Genomic DNA, 17,466 nt, shown 5'->3' with positions numbered 1-17,466 from the left:
TCGCCACACACCTCGTTCCCACCCACCCCACAAGTAGAATTTCTAGACGGCATATCAGAATCAATATGATAATACCAAATCCATCATAAACTATCTACCTAGGGGAGAAAAAACCGCGCAGTCTTGATATCCAGCGCGAGCTTCTCGATAGATATATTATCGATCGCGGTAAGTAAGTATTGCAAGTAAGTATTTCACGCGCTCCAATCTTTTGCAATTAAATGAATTGCACAGGGAGATCCTATACCGCGAGGCCTTCTGATGATCAGCTTTTAAAATCTGGTCTGAAAAATTATAAGATATGTGTAATAAGTTGATAGAACCATCATCGGGGTTTTGAAAGACGCGAGCTCAAATTCGTGGAAATCTGGTTTCTCATCGTTTTTTTCACAACTAAATCTGCAGACTGAGAAGTTTTTTTGGTTCCAGTTCGTATGTTTCGCGGATGAAGCGACGGTTGTTCGGGGGTCTTCGCGGATGTACATGTGTATGTGTAGATGGGCTTGAGAACCCCGGGTACTTCAAGGAGAGGATGTGGTTCTCGATTTGCCGTGCTGGGGGTTTTCGCTTATCGGTCGGGTTGGGTGGGTGTTTGGAAATTCGTTTTTCTTTCTTCAGAAGGAGGAGGGAGGGGGGGGCAGATTTATTTCGGGATTTGTGGCTCATGGGATTGAATTCGGGTTGAGTGCTGGATGAGGTTTTTCCTTGGACAGAAGCTAAATTAAATAGTAGTGAGAGCCCTGCTACTCAGCTTGTGGCCCGGATGTCGCTTGAGGAACTCGGTTATTCTATTGACAACTGTGAAGATATCTGAGAATTGTGTGGCCGATACAGAAATTCTTGTGCTTCCAGGGCTTGGTGTTATTTTATCCATGCAGGCGGCGGCTCTTTTGCCCGGGTTCATGGTGATTTTGTCGAATTCTTTTGGGCGGACAAATTTTGAGTGATTGGAGAATGGTGAAAAGGGATTGGTGAGTAGATTATTCTTCGGCACTTTGTTGTTGACATGCTGGATTGCTCTGCTATTGGACGTTATGGTACTTTACGGTATCACCCTAGGTATCCCAAGTGAACCTTGTGATCGTTCTACCGGATATAAGAATCTTGGATTAGATATAATTTTGATGATTGATTGAGTGAGTGAGTTGAGGACGACGAGGCTAAATCTATGAGCGTTGTATTCTTACAAACATTCCTTACAGTCTTGTATCGATTCACCAATGGATATTGAAAAGAAGAATTATCTATGGAACAAGCCGATGAGACTTATTTCACAATTCCCGTCACCTGGTTTGGCGCACTCGGAAGAGCCCATAACACCTTCTTGTACAGTCACTGTGCACTTCTATTAGCCGAAACTCCACAAAACGCGTTTTTTCATGCATTATACTCCCACAATTACATTTTATTATTTTAATTATACTTTCAATTTATAATGTATAATATATTGAAGGTATATAAAATGATTCTTATAAATATTTTATTTTATATATATATAGTAAAATAATTAGTAAAATAAAGAAGGTTTTAGTTCCTATTGAATTGTGAAAAGCCTTGAACTCTTTTATAGAATTATATAATATACTTTTTTGTAAGATCTAATATATAATAATGATATATCTACTATATATTAATCAATCTAAATTATATATTAAACAAATTAAACAAATATTATTATAATATATACAATTGTTTTTGAAAGCTATATATAAATAAATTATTTAAGAGATTAGACTTGATTGTAATATTAAAACTATTAAAAGGATTTTGATTAAATATAATATAATTAATTGGAGGTATAAGAAAAGATTAAAGTTTATATTAATATATATTATTAAATAGTTTAAATAATATTTAGCTTATAGAAAGTTGATAATTGAAAAATAGAATCTAATTGTATAATTAGATAAATGCTTTATAAAATAAGAAAAAGAAAAAAGATCAGAATAATATTTTTATATTAATTTTCAGAAATAGGATTCAAAAATAATTAAAATATATAATACAAATAAGAATATAAAAATTATATATTGAAAAAGCTTTTGGAATATTAGGAAAAATAATCTATATATAATAGATAGAGATTTTGAAAATACAAAATATAAATATAATATTAAATTTTATTTTAAGATTCTTGAAATTGAAATAGATTTTATTTTCGAAAAGTTTAATCTAAATTATAAATTTATATAGAATAATATTTTTATTTATTATATTTATAAAATATAAAATTGTTTTAAAAAAAAGAAGATTTCTTTATTAAAGAATTAGTTTTCTTATTCTTTTAATTTTAATTCTATAGAGTATATATAATAGATTCTAAAGATAAGAGCATATAAAATATTATCTAATATTATTATTAATAAAAGCGAATTAGAATATATTTATTAAAAACTAAAGAATTGTTTATAGGCAATTTGGAATATATTAAATAAAGAATTATTTAATAATTTGAGAATTAATATATCTTTTAAAATTAAGGCTTATATTATAGTGAATAACTGATATATTAAATATTAATAGATTGAAAATCAATAATAGAATAATTTTTATATATATTAATAATATAAGAATATATTATTTATTTATTCAAATTTAATAATTTTATAATTCTTGATTAATTTAATATTTAATATTGAAAAAGGGTAGTGTAATATGTGATATTATAAAATAAGCGGGGGGGCGGATATAAGTGGCCTAGTACTGTAGTATCAATAAAGCCATCTCTGTCAACATTTACGACGGACAAAATTCGCAATGTCTTCGCCCGAGAAAGCCATCGAAACTCTAGCTGGCAAGGTCAACCAACTTCGTGGCCTCTACGGCTTCGAAACGGTCAAATATTTCACATCTCCGCCCAACGAAGATGTTTTTATGCGTTTGTCCGACCAGGAAAGTAGTGATTGCGGAGTTAGCGCACACATGGGGTTGAAAGGTGGCTGCTTTGGACTTAGGGGCTGTCCAGTGTTCAAGAATCGGGTTGACCTGCTTGGGAGACGGGGATCGAAAGCTGATCTATATTCTCAGATCATTATATGGTTTCAGGTATGTCGAAGAAGTAGTTGGAGAAGTACTGTGAGATTATAACCTCATGCTGACGGATGATTTTTAGGACAACCGCGCGAGGCTACCCATGAGTTACAAGGACGAAAAACTTTATATTACTTTAAAGGCGAAGATAAAATCCTCGGAGTCTCAAGATCAGCAATTTGCGGAAGAATATGAAGCTTTTCTCAACGGCGAAGCTAAAATCCGCGTTCACATTGCGTCGCAGGATCGTGTCGGGGTCGTTGTTCCTGAGACCAAATTGGAGTCTAGTAACTCTAGTAATATAGCACAGGTAATTTCATTACTCTCAGTATTAGATTTCTCATTATATGCTATGCAAGGCTAATAAGTTGCACGAATTTGTTTTAGCTCGATCCCACCGACAACAATCATGGACGGGGAATGAAGAGAGATAGAGAGGAAGACGCGGATATGGCTGATGGCGATGTGGAAGTACCACGAAAGCTAAGCAAACAAGGAAGAAAGAGGGCAGCAAGAAGAGCGAAAGTAATCGCGGTCGTGGCAGATTCCCAAGATTAGTCCACGCAAAAATCATCGTGAGGTTTGGCATCAGGATCTCCGGATCTCTTAGTGTGATTTTGCTGTTAGCTGGGGATAATTGATATCCTTTCGGTCTCTGAGCTGCTACTGAGTTCAGGATTGATGGTTTCATAACTAAAATGATGTTTAACGATCAGTAGTCCTCTTGAGATGGTAATGGACTTTGCAAGTTCAAGGTTGAGCAGCGGGCAGCGAGGATCACCACATTCGTCCATATACTTCAATATTCTATCATATCCCTTTTTTGAACAATACGTGACTTTAATTATGTTAGGTCTAATAAGTATCTACTTCTGTATCAAACACAAGCCCGTTCTCTTCATTAATCTTATCTCTGTGGTGTTCTCCATGAATTAGGATATATCCCCTTTCATATTTCGGATAATATCCAATCAGGAGTTTACCCGTGATTTATGTGCACTCGAATGGTTTTATGTTCCATGTAAGTACATCCTGTGTATAATCTTTGTTAAAGTTGCTAATTCAAGACTTGAGATCCAGATTTTTCTTCCATCTCTGGATGCTATTCTCGGGAAAAGTGCGAATGTGAACGGGATAAAAATACTGATATTATGCTGAGCTTGGTTCATTTTATCAATTGGGCATCGGAAGAGTCTGAAAGACGGAAATCATTATATTGAATCACAAGGTAATTTTGTCACAGCACGGGAAATAATCTACAAGAGCATGCACAGTTACTTTTCACGTGGGATAGAAAATCACAGATAAATTCTTTAGTTGGGTAGTATTGATATTCCTGTTATCCTAACAAAAGTCTCTCAACCAAGTAGACTATGAGATCCCGTCACTCAACGATGATAGTTAAAATCTTGATTGATTTCAACTCGTAAACCCTTCCCCTCAGACCAAACATCAATATGTCGACTGGATTTCCTCAAACCCCGCTACATGGCTCCAGAAACCAATAGTTGTAGCCCCGAGCTTCTCCGAAAGTTGAGCTTCGGCTATGAGTATGATCCTCTACATCACTACGAGTAATGTAGACTTGTTGATTGGCTTATTGCAAGAGATCTTTGGCTTCCATATCCTACATGTGTCTATGTTAGTGTAATGTTACATTTCAAGCTGTGGATTGTGGAATCTTGCCTTGAACCATTCAACAAGCTTGACACGAGCGTTGACAATTGCATCGTTTTGTCTATAGAAAGCGCCATTCTCATCGCTTCTAAATTCAGGACCGTCTTCAAAAATAGAGAGGCTACCGTGGACACTCATGATGGCTGTGTGAATGTTTCGATCGGTGTAATGGATAGTGTCCGGAGCATCAGTGAGCTTGAGAAGAATGACGATTCTGTAATGAGAGCGAAAGTAGTCTTCTTCTCTAAGCAAGTTTTTGTAAGAGATTGGGCACATCATATTTGCAGTTGTGGGATGATGAAAACTGTTTGAAGGTTCGAAGTAGTGATTTGGTGGAGAGGTAATTTATTTGATGAATTTGGATTCTCGATGTCTTTAGAAGTTGGATGGAGAAGTAAACTGCAAGATACAAGATTTAGAAGATGTTGGAGAGCAGCACCGTTGGATACTTAAGTACTCAGTAGAAGGGGCTTTCAAACTGATGAAAACTGAGCCAGCGCCGTATCTACACGCAAATCGTATCAGATTACAAAGATTGACAAAGGTACGGCCAAATGAGATGAGTATGAATCATCTTCGTGCGGTATGGCCGTACTAAGAATCTTGAGTATACAGTATTGCGCTCTCGTTGATTCACACTTCAATAAATATTTTGTATCTTGACCGAAATCCAAGCAAGGACATTCACATCATGAGATATGTTTGGAGTGTCGATGTCAATGTCTTCGTCATTTTCGTGATGCTGGGTAAATGAGCTACCACATGAGAGACAAATGAAGCTCTGGATTTGGTAGCGGGATAGCAAATCTACTTGAACTAGCCAAGAAATTTCAATCATATAATCGGATCAGAATATACCTGGATATCATCGCCACTGTGTGCCTCAAAACCTTCTTGCTAGACCCCTCACGGAATATGTACTCATTTGAATCGGCCAGCAATCAGAATTGACTTAGGAACTACCTTTTGGTCTTGTTTCGAAATTTCAATCGAGTCCCGTAGTAACGTCTTGTTTATATCCTGCATTATAGTGAACTTCTGTTGTGTTACTCGACTTCATAGTCGTCAAATTGCGGGGTAATTAAAATGGGGCTAGGTTATAAGCGAGTGTGGACGAGACGAGAACAACGACATCGGTCAGCGGAAAAGTCTTCATTCGCGTTGCCCACCAAAGAATCATATAGCATATGAGACAATCATTATTATATTGTGTTTCTATTCTAAGAAGCCACTTACAGCGAGAAAGCTCATGTGCGTAGAGTATCTGGTCCAACATTTTATCAGTGAACGGCATGTTCCTCGACATTGTATGAAGATGGATTCAAGCGAGTTCGCCTGTTAGTGATACATGTACCAAAAGTAACCTTGGAAAACGATATTCATCAAGTAGTATAGAAGTAGTATGATGCAATGGTCTAGTACCTTGCATCAAGGCCATCGGCCCCTTTGGAGAGCGAATTTTCCTGGTTTGCTCGCGTTGTGCTTTCATCTCACGATGCATGCTTCTCTTTCCCTTGCAGTGTTCAGTTTGTTTAGCTTGCTTTCAATCTGTGCTTCAATATTTTTTTACTTCTGTTAACTCGTTGTGGATTTTGTGGTTTCCAGTTCTCGTCTCATAATTTCCACATCTATTGCACTTTTCCCTTGATTCTTACATACTTATTATCCATGCCCATAAATGGATAGTATCACTACCTTGGTGTTCAATGATCGTTTAAAGCATCTCAGAGACTTCATCTCGCTGGCTTCTCTGTATTCTCACGCTGCCTCACATAATCGACGACAAAAATGCCTTGCTGAGAGCAAACTAGTAAAACTATTACACAGATTTCTGCCCGTCATGTGAAAAAAGATGGATGATCGTACCAAAGCGTATTGAAGATCTCTGGCTCGATGGTTCCTAAAACAGCATCAGGTTATTTGATTACATATCAATGATCATGACCGTAGTATTTATTTATCTTTGACACCGTAGCATCTAGACTAAACATCGTACCTCCGGTTGCTTACGAAATCATCAAGCAGTGATGTTCGTGCGATCACATCACGAAATGTCAGATTTGTTCTCTTTCCTGTCGCCATATAGATGGGGAACTTAGTACAGTACCATGACTACCGTTGCATTGCTTAAGAAACTAATAGTTAAAAGGATGAAACTTGATTGATGTAGTAGGTAGTTATAGTCCCGAGGTCTAGCGCTTGCGCGAGCGCGGTTACATGATACTTAGCCTGAGAGGGCCTTCTATGAAACGTTTTCGCGTGTATAGATTTTTACAATTCGGGGTTCATTGATGACTAAAGTCATATGTGTGCAGTTTCTGGGACTCGGGGTGGCCCGCTAGACGACAAAAGAGCGTGCCCCGCATACTCCATCTGCCCCCTCGCCCGGCACCTTTTCGATCATATAATCTTTGGTTATGTGATCAGAGCTTCAGTCATTGAAAGTCACTACAATTGATGGTCAGCTTCCTTGCCTTTGAAACATTTCATCTGAAGTCGAGAAGTGCGGAGACCAGAAGTTCATATGCCAAAAGTCGTAGTACCAAGACCAGAGGTGCGAGCGGAAATGCAAGTGTCAATAGGGTCACACGTCTTTAATCGCTTTCGCCCGATACGTCTGAAAGTTATCAGATACCATTATTTTTCTTCTTCTACCAGGTGGCAATTTGTTGGTCAAATGTTTGTCTTCTTCTTCGTCGCCTGAAAGTCTCTTTCTCTTGCCCAAGGATTTATTTACCAACAGCGCGAGGCTTCTACCGATCAAGCTCTTTGCTGTCACTACTTTCGAGTTCCTCCCCTCCTTCTTTCGAGAATAATCGACATCCAGCTCATCATTGGCATCGAGTTTGGCATATCTTTCAGGGTGGAGAGCTTGTGCTGCTTGAAACTTGAGTTCCTGGGAATTAAGGCTGTGTCATTTGAACAAGTGAAAGTTTGGGAGCACTTACCGCAGCAATTCTCATTCCAGGGTTACCCACTTTATTGGAAAGTACTTCAAGTAAAAGCTAAGGATATATTTGATCAGTATTGTTGTCAAGTCTTGGTTGACACGCTCGAGGCTTACAGGACCAAGGGTCTTTCCACCATCAGTTGACGTTGCCAAGCGCAAGCGATGCTCCATATAAGCAGAGTAGTTGTCGGCCTCTTCTGTACGCACACCTTGAACAATCTTAACCATATTTTCGTAAGCCTCCACAAACGCTTGTTCTTCTTTCGCGCTCGGAATCCATGCTGGGTCTGGAATTTTCTGCAAGCAACTATGTTAGCTTGTATCTTCTCTGCATCACGATGCCATACAGAACTTACTTCCCAGAAGCTCAGTGCCTTTTCGGCTAGACATTGCTTCAGATTCAGGATGTCTTTGGGGCTGGACGATGAAATGTCTTTGCGCCGGGTGAGCATATCATGGGCGACGTAGCCACCTCGAATACTCAATGAACCAAACATTACGTCATCCTCAGAGAAAAAATTCCATTGCGCTTGAAGGCCTTTGTCCAAGACCTTTCGATCAAGTGTCCTCAAAACAGTATTCTGAGAATAGGCATATTTTAATTTTGATTCTGCCCTTTCTAATGCAGTCTGGGACTCCCGCGAGGCCTTCCCATCTGGGTGTAAATTCATGTTCGTTCAGGCGCAGCTTTGTATTCCCTGAATAGCTATGTAATAGAAGTAAAGAGTATGAAGTGGCCTGTATTGGATTGTCGAACCAAAAGCTTGTAAATTTCTCCGACCTCGCTTTCAGTCTATCACGGGAGACAATACCGTTAAGATATGTTACATAAAACACAAAAGTGCTGCGGCTTTTGTTGCCGCGCGACCAGGCGCGAAATGGTAGATATGAGTGAATTTTTTTTAACGGCCAAATATTGCCAATAGTTTTAATAAAAGTGTCAGCTACTCTTGGATTTGACCGTTAATAACCGGCTAGAAATGCCGTTATGTGAGTTTTGAGTAGATTCCATTTCACCTACAGATTCACGACCATCAGTTCACGCCTACTAATTCACATAGACTCATTGGACGTTGCCATTTTGGAAACCGTGGAGACTATGATCTGATGTCCTCAGAGAAAATCCATCATATTAAAAGAAAAATCAAGACATAGCTAAAATGAAGCTATTCTCACTTGTCAGATACCCGAGACGTTCAGCAACGGATCACCTGCGCCCTGTCTGGATCAAGTAATTCATCGACTTTCCTTGAGCGAGATGAGAAGAAGATCTTGGTATCCAATCGGAAGAACTGAAACTGCCGAAGATAGCGATATGCATCTTTATCCACTATGAATAGTTACCAGTTCGTGCGTTCTTAGCATCTTTTTCAAAGACCGCATTCTATTCGTACATTGTTGGTCTCGAACACAGTTTTAGAATATAGTAGAACCTACGTTGAACCACGCGATAGCAAATGCCATTAATGGCATCTGTTTTGAGCTGGTATCCCTCACTGAGAAACTTGACGCGTATATGGTCATTACCTCCTGATACGGTGTCGGTTTATACGTGCTCTACGATTCCAATATCAGCACTATATATAATTTGGGGTAATCGGCCATTGAAAACTCTATTCGTTCCATTATTTATGATCCGACCTCAAGTTCCTGGAGTGTTATCCGGGGATTCTGTGAAGAACTTTTCAGGCAGAAGATAGGGGCTTGACGCGTTAGTCTGGTTCTCCGCCATGATTTCTGTTTTCCATTGAAATAGAGAGGCGGTGCTAGGAATGATCGAGGTAGCAGATAAAACTTGGAGAATCTCCGCGTTGTGGTTGGACATGGATCTGTCGTGGGCGAAAATGACGTTACCGAGGGCAAAAAGGAATACTTCACGTGCACTGATCTACTGCCGTTGATCCACATCCATGGTTCACCACAGTTTCTCACTGGCAATTTCATATGATGGTCTACTTGACCCAATGAAAATATTGGCCATCAGATCGTAATTCAAGTTACGGGATACATTCTGAGGTTTCTTCGCCTGGATTCTCTTTCGCTTCGTTGTAGCGACAAGCGACGATTAGGCTAATAAGAATCCATGACGTTTCATTCTTATTCGAGTTCCAATTGCAAGAAATGAATGACAAGTCAGGCCAGAGTATGCCCAAAAATTATCCCAAAGTTAAAAAGGAAGGTTAAAAAAATTGAAGTACCTGATCTCTAGAATTCTCCTTCGTAGCACAACTAGGTTCAGTACCCATGACTGTGTGATCAAGCACCGAAAATAAGCTTCTCAGCTAAGTCACAAATTCAGAAATTCTATGTATTAACAATGCAAGGGCGTGTGTCTAGATATACAATGTTAGAATCTGCTTACGAGAGAGAGTACCATCATATGTTGCCATGTGATGTGTTCCAGACATGTATTCTCAAATACATTATGATGGTACCCTCACCATCTACCTCTTTCTATCTCTCTATCACCCAAAAAGACCAATCAAACTTCCCCAATCCTCCAAAACGACGACATCCGGATATCAAGAACTCCTAGCGCACATTAATCCATCCGTACAATCAGAGCGACTCTCTACACATACGATCTCCCCAATCAAATGAATCCACCTTGCTGACCCCGTCTTAAACCATAACCCCAATATCGAGAAGAGATACAGCACCAACTACTGCAATCATACGTACTAATATCAACACTACACCCAGGAAAATGTATCATTTACGAGTATTCCCAGCTAGCTTCTGACATATTGAGAGAGATGCATATATTATGATTTATCATGACAGTCGTAAAGAGACGAGTTTTAGCTGGTTGTGAAATAACACGGATAGTTCAATTCCATTTGAATCTACGATTTGAAAGCGAAAGAATCCCGGTCATGGAATCCCTGAAAGAGCTTCTAAGTATCTGCAGTTTAAGAAGCTGAGTTTCAGTACCAAAAATACCATGAGCACTGCAGCCAAAACGTTAGCCTTCAAATTCGGTATCAGGTACCAACCCCAGACTAGATCGGGTCTTTTCAGCTGGAGAATTCGTGAAACTTTTTCTCGCAACATACTCTCCGTCTGATTTTCTCTTCCCTCCATTTCCATTTTCATGCCCGCTGTACTTCTTTCTCAATTCTTAGCGGTCCAAAAGTTGCAATTTTTTCGAGTCAGAATGTTCTATCAATCACATGTAGTGTTGAGCATATATTCATGTTCAATAACATATGTGTGCATTGAAGATTTATGGAAGTTTTGGTTGAGGGACAGCTAGAAGAATCGAATGCTTGTCGTCTATGGAGGGAAGCGGGCATGAGATTCTTCAAACCTTTGTGCCTTTTATTCTGACATCATTATTGTGCTTCAGTTGATAGCAGCTGTCTGTATAAAAGAAGCTGATTTATAATGTGATCAGATGGAAGAGAAAATTAATCGTGTCCAAATTTTGTGATGGTTAATTACTAGGCAGACCCATGTAGGAACGGGGAAAATTGACTACGGCGAGGAGCGACACTTGCACGAAAGATTCCGCTTCAATTCACCACCATATCGCACTAGCGGTTTTAGGAAGATTGTTTATTTCTAGATGAGACTATCTGTTTCCTAAGCCAGTACATGGGTCAACTCTTTCCCCTCATGCCATCTCTGAACATTCTCAGCTTGTACCTCATACCAATCATTCATGGTACCTTCTTCCACGTAACCCATATGCGGACTCAACAAGACTTTGCTGCTTCCATCCTCTCCCCATTTTGTGCTTCTCCATTGACTATCTTCTGGCAAAGGCTCTAGATCAAACACATCCAGCGCAGCCCCACGAATCTTTCCCTTTTGCAAAACGTTCAGTAAGGCTTCCTGTTGAACAAGGGGACCTCGTGATGTATTGACAAACAAAGCACTCTTCTTCATTAAATCCAAGTCCTTTTCGCCTACTATTCCTTTGGAACGATCACTCAACACCAAATGGACGCTAACCACGTCGGCCGTTGAGAACAACTCTTCCTTACTCACAACCTTGAACACCTTCTCTCCATTCTCATCCTCAGTATCAAAGCCACTGTCTCTAGCCTGTTGATCCGCAGTTTCTTGAGTCAAATTCGAGCTCCATGCTATAATCTTCATACCAAATGCTGAATACATGATCTTGGCTACATTTGTGCCCAATCTACCTAGTCCCAAAGTTCCAAAAGTCTTTCCACTCAATCCAGTCGCTAACGTTGTCTGCCAACCACCTCCCTTGACTACTTTATCATCCCAGGCTACATTTCTCGCAATTCCTAAAATTAAGGCAACAGTATGTTGCGTGGTGCTATCTGGACCTCTCTTTGGTTTTCCCGAGGCACCGGTGACAGTAATTCCAAGTTTCTTGGCGGCTTCCATATCAATACCCTTATTTCTGCTTGCTGCATTAAGGAGGAGTTTGAGATTGGGAAGCTTTTCAAGAAGTGAACCGGGAAAGGGAGTCCTTTCTCTCATGGATGAGATGATTGTGAATGGCTTGAGCCTCTCCACCAGTTGATTTTTGACATCTTCCGGAGTTGAAGGGTCATTGTAAGGTAACAGGGTATTTGGAAAAGTGGTAATCTCAAAGGTCGATTTGAGTGATTCGAAATGTTTAGAAGCAATCCCTTGATAATCATCAAGAATAGCCAATCTGATGAGTGGCCGAGGTACAGGAGGCATAGTGATATAAATGGATGACAGGTATTGAGTTATCAAAAAATGAAGCAATGCGGGGTAAAATGTGGGGTGATACTGGTATGAAGGATCAAACAATATGTCAAAAGCAGGGGGAAGAGGACTAGCAGAAGTATTGCTTTAGATGAAGTTATTCAAGACCCCTTCTCGGCGAGGCAATATGTGTAAGATTTACCAATCAATGATAGAATCAAGAACAAGCCTTAAGTTTCCGAGAGGACTTGGAACACTGGTGGAAGTAAAAAGAGTGAGGTCTGCATATCCGAGGTCGGAAGCAAGTATCCACACGAGATGATGAATGGAGGACGTCGCTTCAAACCCCACGATAATCCGCTTTGTAAATTGACTGGAGAGTGTCAGTGGGGTTACTACTAGATCAATAAGAACCAAGTGTACACAAAAGATTGTTATCTTCGACCAGGACAAGAGCACGGGTTCCTTTGGCCAATTTAACCTGGGTACACTCTCACACCGTACAAAACCGAGAATTGCGCAAAAGTCGGTAACATATGATTGGAGCGCATGAACATTCAATCCTCTTTTTTACTTCTCTTGGTCGGGCTCTCTTCCGCCGATAACTTGTCTTGCCCCACCACTATTTTTGGCGGGGATATGATAGTATATCTCAGTATGTACCTCGTTTTGTATGCATTGGGAATTGGGTTGATGACTTGAACACGTATAATTCGTGGAGAACTTCTGACAGAACTGCCTCATCTCATTGGAAAGGCTCAAAGGGTGGGTGGTCGCGGATAATTCTGCTGCACGCTATTGGAACCGTGGGTCACTTGACAAATATTGTAATTACCACAGGTAAATCCTAAATACTTTAACTTCCTCTATCCTCCAAGAATATACTTCCCTCAAAGACAAAAAAGCAGTAACAATGAGCCCTTCAGCAACAGAAATCTCACAGACCACCATGGCAAAGCCTACCAAGTCTAACATTGGTGTTTATACCAATCCAGCACATGAATTGTGGGTTGCAGAAGCGGAACCATCGTTAGAAAGCATTGAGAAGGGCGATTCATTAAAGCCAGGAGAAGTTACAGTGGGAATTAGAAGTGTCGGTATCTGCGGGTGAGTTTCAATCTATTCTCTGGCACATATTCATTCTAATAGTCATTCCAGGTCGGATGTACACTTTTGGCACGCTGGGTGTATAGGCCCAATGATTGTCGAAGATACACACATACTTGGACACGAATCAGCTGGTGTTGTCCTCGCAGTCCATCCATCGGTTGATAGTCTGAAAGTCGGCGATCGTGTTGCTGTTGAGCCAAATATTATTTGTGGTGTCTGCGAGCGATGTCTCACTGGTAGATACAACGGATGTGAGAAGGTCTTGTTCTTGTCGACACCACCAGTTCCGGGTCTTCTTCGCAGATATGTCAACCACCCTGCAACTTGGTGTTACAAGATTGGAAACATGTCATTCGAGGATGGAGCAATGCTAGAACCTTTGAGCGTCGCATTGGCTGGTTTAGAAAGAGCAAATGTTAAGTTGGGAGATCCAGTTCTCATCTGCGGAGCTGGCCCCATCGGTCTTATTACCCTCCTTTGTGCTCGAGCTGCTGGAGCTTGCCCGATTGTTATCACAGATATCGATGAGGGAAGACTTGCTTTCGCCAAGGAGCTTGTTCCTTCAGTTACTACGCACAAAGTCGAGAGATTATCCGCGGAAGAGGGTGCTAAATCTATCGTAAAATCCTTTGGGGGTATTGAGCCAGCAGTTGCTATGGAGTGTACTGGAGTTGAAAGCAGTGTAGCAGCAGCTTGTTGGGCAGTCAAATTTGGTGGAAAGGTGTTTGTGGTCGGTGTAGGCAAAGATGAGATGACACTACCATTTATGAGATTGAGTACCCGCGAGGTGGACCTACAATTTCAGTACAGATACTGTAACACATGGCCAAGAGCTATTCGACTAGTCGAGAGTGGTATCATTGATATGAAGAAGCTGGTAACTCATCGTTTCCCACTGGAAGATGCGATTAAAGCTTTCGAGACAGCAGCAAATCCAAAGACTGGTGCTATAAAAGTTCAGATCAAGAACGACGAATAGGGTCGATTTAGATGAAATTTAATGCAATTTGTCGCGATAGTATAGTGTAGACAGTTCAATTGAATATAATAAAAAGCTTTCTTCAAGTTGGGCGAAATGTGAAATGTAAAGATAAATTGGAGATATAAAACTCCAGCTTGAAAATAATAGGTCGACTTTTGCTTAGTAATCTGCAATTTCCACACCACGGAACGTTCCTAAGCTTCCCGGCGTCGGCAAAAAAGTCGACAAGCATTTCTCTCGCGATTACACTCCACCACCACGCACTTCTCGATAATCGACACCTCGAGTAACGCGAGAGTCCTTTTCTTTCTGTTTATCGGCGCATAGATTCCATAATGTCATTACATATCTCCCGCACCGTGCTGCGGCAATCTATGAAGGCTCCTGCAAGGGCAGTACGAAGATTTGAATCTACCTCCACTAAGGCCACCGAAGCAGCCAAAGATACCGCCGCAAAGGCATCAGAGAAAGCATCGGATTTCCAGTCGAAAGCTAGCGAAGGTCTTTCCCGTGTCACTTCATCCGCAGGACCTGCTATCTCGGGTGCTGCCAAAAACCTTGGAAATGCCTTAGGGAAAATTGGAGGAAGAACCGGAAGATTCATTGCCTTCATTGAACGTAAGTTTCATTTTGCGTCTGCGTGCAGAGATGATTTTCTGGTGGTTTTACAAGTCAATGGCTAATTTTGTGCTCATAGGACAAATCCCACCAACCGTCTACTATGCTCGTGTTGGATTAGAGCTCTCCAAATTAGTTATTCAAGGTCAAAAGATGGCACCTCCGTAAGTTTAACGATGAAATGCTTTTTACCAGATTTTGAGCTGATTTTTGGCTTGCAGACCAGCCTCAACATTTCAATCATACTTTCAAAAGATTGTACAGGGTGTCAAATCCGGAAATCCAAGCTCTGCTTTCAATTCAGCAGCAAACTCCAACAAAGCAACACCTACTGGTTTGCTCGAACAGATCCGAAATATCAGCACAGCTCAGATGGTCTCGGGTGGTGTTATAGTTGCTGAGGTTTTGGGATTCTTCACAGTTGGTGAGATGATCGGTAGAATGAAGTTGGTAGGATACAGAGGGGACACTGGAGCTCATCACTGAGCGGACAGTGATAATGGAGCTGCGTAGAACGTGGATGGAACTATCGGTGGGATGGACGAAAAGGGCGTAGCATTCTTTCTCGACCGTGGTATGAGAAGCTGCGGATGGTGAGATTGGAGTGCGTGTGCACATATCCTGATACAATTTTTCTTGTACTCGTAGAACCATGTCTGTACATCAAAAATAAAACAGCATAATGGTGGTTTGGAGTTCTTTTGGTTCCTGATTCTTCCGTTGCCCGAAGAGGATCTCTCGGTTTATATTGTTCTGGTACGGGCATTCGGAATGTGTATACTTCTCGGAAATGGTCTACTTGATTGAGACTTGCTCCCAATTACCATTACTTGATCGGAGACCATATAATATACAATCGAGTAGATTCAATGGATACTGGTACACACTTTATCTTAGAACTTGCATTATTTAAATTCCTCTTACTCTCTTTCTCCCTCTTGATTCACTGAGGGGAGGGGTGGATGGTCCCCTCTCCTTTCAGACCCTCTCCCTTCAGCGTCAAAAGGTCTTGAATCATCTCATAATACAACGCTACATATTACCATATAATACAACCTAGTATAAAAAACATGACCCCTTATAGTATACTAGACCCTGCCGCCAAAACCTTGGCAAATATGATTTTCTCGCCAGATCTAAAACATTCGGACGATCATGAATATAGAATGAGGATCACCTCACCAAAGAGCCTCAATCGATTCGAGTCTTGCTGGCTTGCACGTGATAATGCATATTTCCAACATGAGGATGGTTGTTGCCAATTTCCTATCTTAATGAACTGGTGGCCTGTAAAGCTGTACTGCAGTCTGCACGAAACCGATGTCTTGAACATGAATGTGTGTTCAAGACACCGATATTCATACATACTCCTTCTAGCCTCAAATATTCTGACGTTGAGTTCGAGGTTCAGATCTCTATTCCACCATACGATATCATCAGCCTCTTGACATGTCGTATATATACGCTTTTTGGTTCGCTAGTATTTTCTAGTTTCTTTGTTTCTTAATTTCCTTCCAATGCTGTGCTCAAGACCTACCCGGTAAAACAATTTCCTCGTTTTATTGATATCAAGGGTTCTACTTATCCTGTTGGAAGAAGCTGAAAGATGGCGTCCAGGAATAGATAGCAGCCGCAGATAAATATGTAATGTTCCTGTCGACCCCCTTGGCTCGGTAGATAAGCTTTCAAGGTTTGCGCGCCTTCACGGTTGTAGATACCGTTTGATGTTTGTGTTGGAATCCTCCTTTTTCATGTATGAAGTTCAATAATTAGATCCTATGATGTCTTTTGATTCACTGCGATCGTCAATCACTGTCCTCAGGGGAAGCTCTAGGGTAACCAACATAATATTAATATATATATAATGAACCTCTCTGGGTGAATAGAATATATAGTGTTTGGGATATCTACCACATAGATACCTACATACATCCATACTCTTGATACACCAACATATATCGATATCATCAACCCATCAACCCCGTTCGTCGACGTTTTCATAATCAATCACACAAGGTCAAGGATACTGATTAGCTTTTTCCCTTCTTCGATATAATCTTACTTATGGCAACCAATCCATAGAATTCGTCGAATTCATAAACTTTTGTCCATCTTATCTATTTTTCCTTCCCATTTTGTTTACATGAGGACCCCGGAGACGTTAATAAGATCATCCATCTTTGCTTCTTTCATTATACCTCCAAGTCGTCACACCTGAAATGATTTGGGGGAATTAACGGAAAGTCGCGATAAACAGATTCAAAGCTTCGTATCCCTATCAAGGATTCAAACAAATAAAAACTCCCCCAATTCCAATTCCAAAGTCATTCCTGGTAGCGGCGGGGGGACTTGAACTTGGCTTTTGCTTTTGCTTTTGCTTTTACAAGCTACTGTAAACTTTTTCGTTATTTACTTGGTTTCTAGCTCGTGTGCTTGTTTATTACCT

General features: G+C 40.4%; 6 protein-coding genes across 6 annotated transcripts; 3 read left to right on the top strand and 3 right to left on the bottom strand.

The window, feature by feature from the left end:
• Positions 1 to 2,757: 2,757 nt before the first annotated feature.
• On the top strand, positions 2,758 to 3,841 carry EAE97_001271 (uncharacterized protein; the record flags this gene model as incomplete). Its single annotated transcript, XM_038871781.1, has 3 exons — positions 2,758 to 3,045; positions 3,113 to 3,340; positions 3,418 to 3,841. 3 exons carry the CDS (start codon positions 2,758 to 2,760, stop codon positions 3,586 to 3,588), a joined length of 687 nt encoding a protein of 228 aa, XP_038737682.1. The 3' UTR covers positions 3,589 to 3,841.
• An 842-nt stretch (positions 3,842 to 4,683) lies between these two features.
• Positions 4,684 to 4,986, bottom strand: EAE97_001270 (uncharacterized protein; the record flags this gene model as incomplete). The annotated part of the gene is made up of 1 exon (XM_038871780.1): positions 4,684 to 4,986. One exon carries the CDS (start codon positions 4,984 to 4,986, stop codon positions 4,684 to 4,686), a length of 303 nt encoding a protein of 100 aa, XP_038737681.1.
• A 2,305-nt stretch (positions 4,987 to 7,291) lies between these two features.
• On the bottom strand, positions 7,292 to 8,328 carry EAE97_001269 (uncharacterized protein; the record flags this gene model as incomplete). Its single annotated transcript, XM_038871779.1, has 4 exons — positions 7,292 to 7,603; positions 7,656 to 7,712; positions 7,772 to 7,954; positions 8,014 to 8,328. 4 exons carry the CDS (start codon positions 8,326 to 8,328, stop codon positions 7,292 to 7,294), a joined length of 867 nt encoding a protein of 288 aa, XP_038737680.1.
• A 2,914-nt stretch (positions 8,329 to 11,242) lies between these two features.
• On the bottom strand, positions 11,243 to 12,322 carry EAE97_001268 (uncharacterized protein; the record flags this gene model as incomplete). The annotated part of the gene is made up of 1 exon (XM_038871778.1): positions 11,243 to 12,322. The coding sequence occupies one exon, from the start codon at positions 12,320 to 12,322 to the stop codon at positions 11,243 to 11,245; it is 1,080 nt and encodes a 359-aa protein (XP_038737679.1).
• Positions 12,323 to 13,223: 901 nt separating this feature from the next.
• On the top strand, positions 13,224 to 14,399 carry EAE97_001267 (uncharacterized protein; the record flags this gene model as incomplete). The annotated part of the gene is made up of 2 exons (XM_038871777.1): positions 13,224 to 13,417; positions 13,469 to 14,399. 2 exons carry the CDS (start codon positions 13,224 to 13,226, stop codon positions 14,397 to 14,399), a joined length of 1,125 nt encoding a protein of 374 aa, XP_038737678.1.
• A 338-nt stretch (positions 14,400 to 14,737) lies between these two features.
• Positions 14,738 to 15,506, top strand: EAE97_001266 (uncharacterized protein; the record flags this gene model as incomplete). Its single annotated transcript, XM_038871776.1, has 3 exons — positions 14,738 to 15,020; positions 15,100 to 15,184; positions 15,242 to 15,506. 3 exons carry the CDS (start codon positions 14,738 to 14,740, stop codon positions 15,504 to 15,506), a joined length of 633 nt encoding a protein of 210 aa, XP_038737677.1.
• Positions 15,507 to 17,466: the final 1,960 nt, after the last annotated feature.

The sequence above is a fragment of the Botrytis byssoidea genome, assembly GCF_014898295.1.
Source record: "Botrytis byssoidea strain MUCL 94 chromosome Unknown BBYS_002, whole genome shotgun sequence".
NCBI classification, from domain to species: Eukaryota; Fungi; Ascomycota; class Leotiomycetes; order Helotiales; family Sclerotiniaceae; genus Botrytis; species Botrytis byssoidea.
This window is presented reverse-complemented; position numbering and strand designations above follow the sequence as displayed.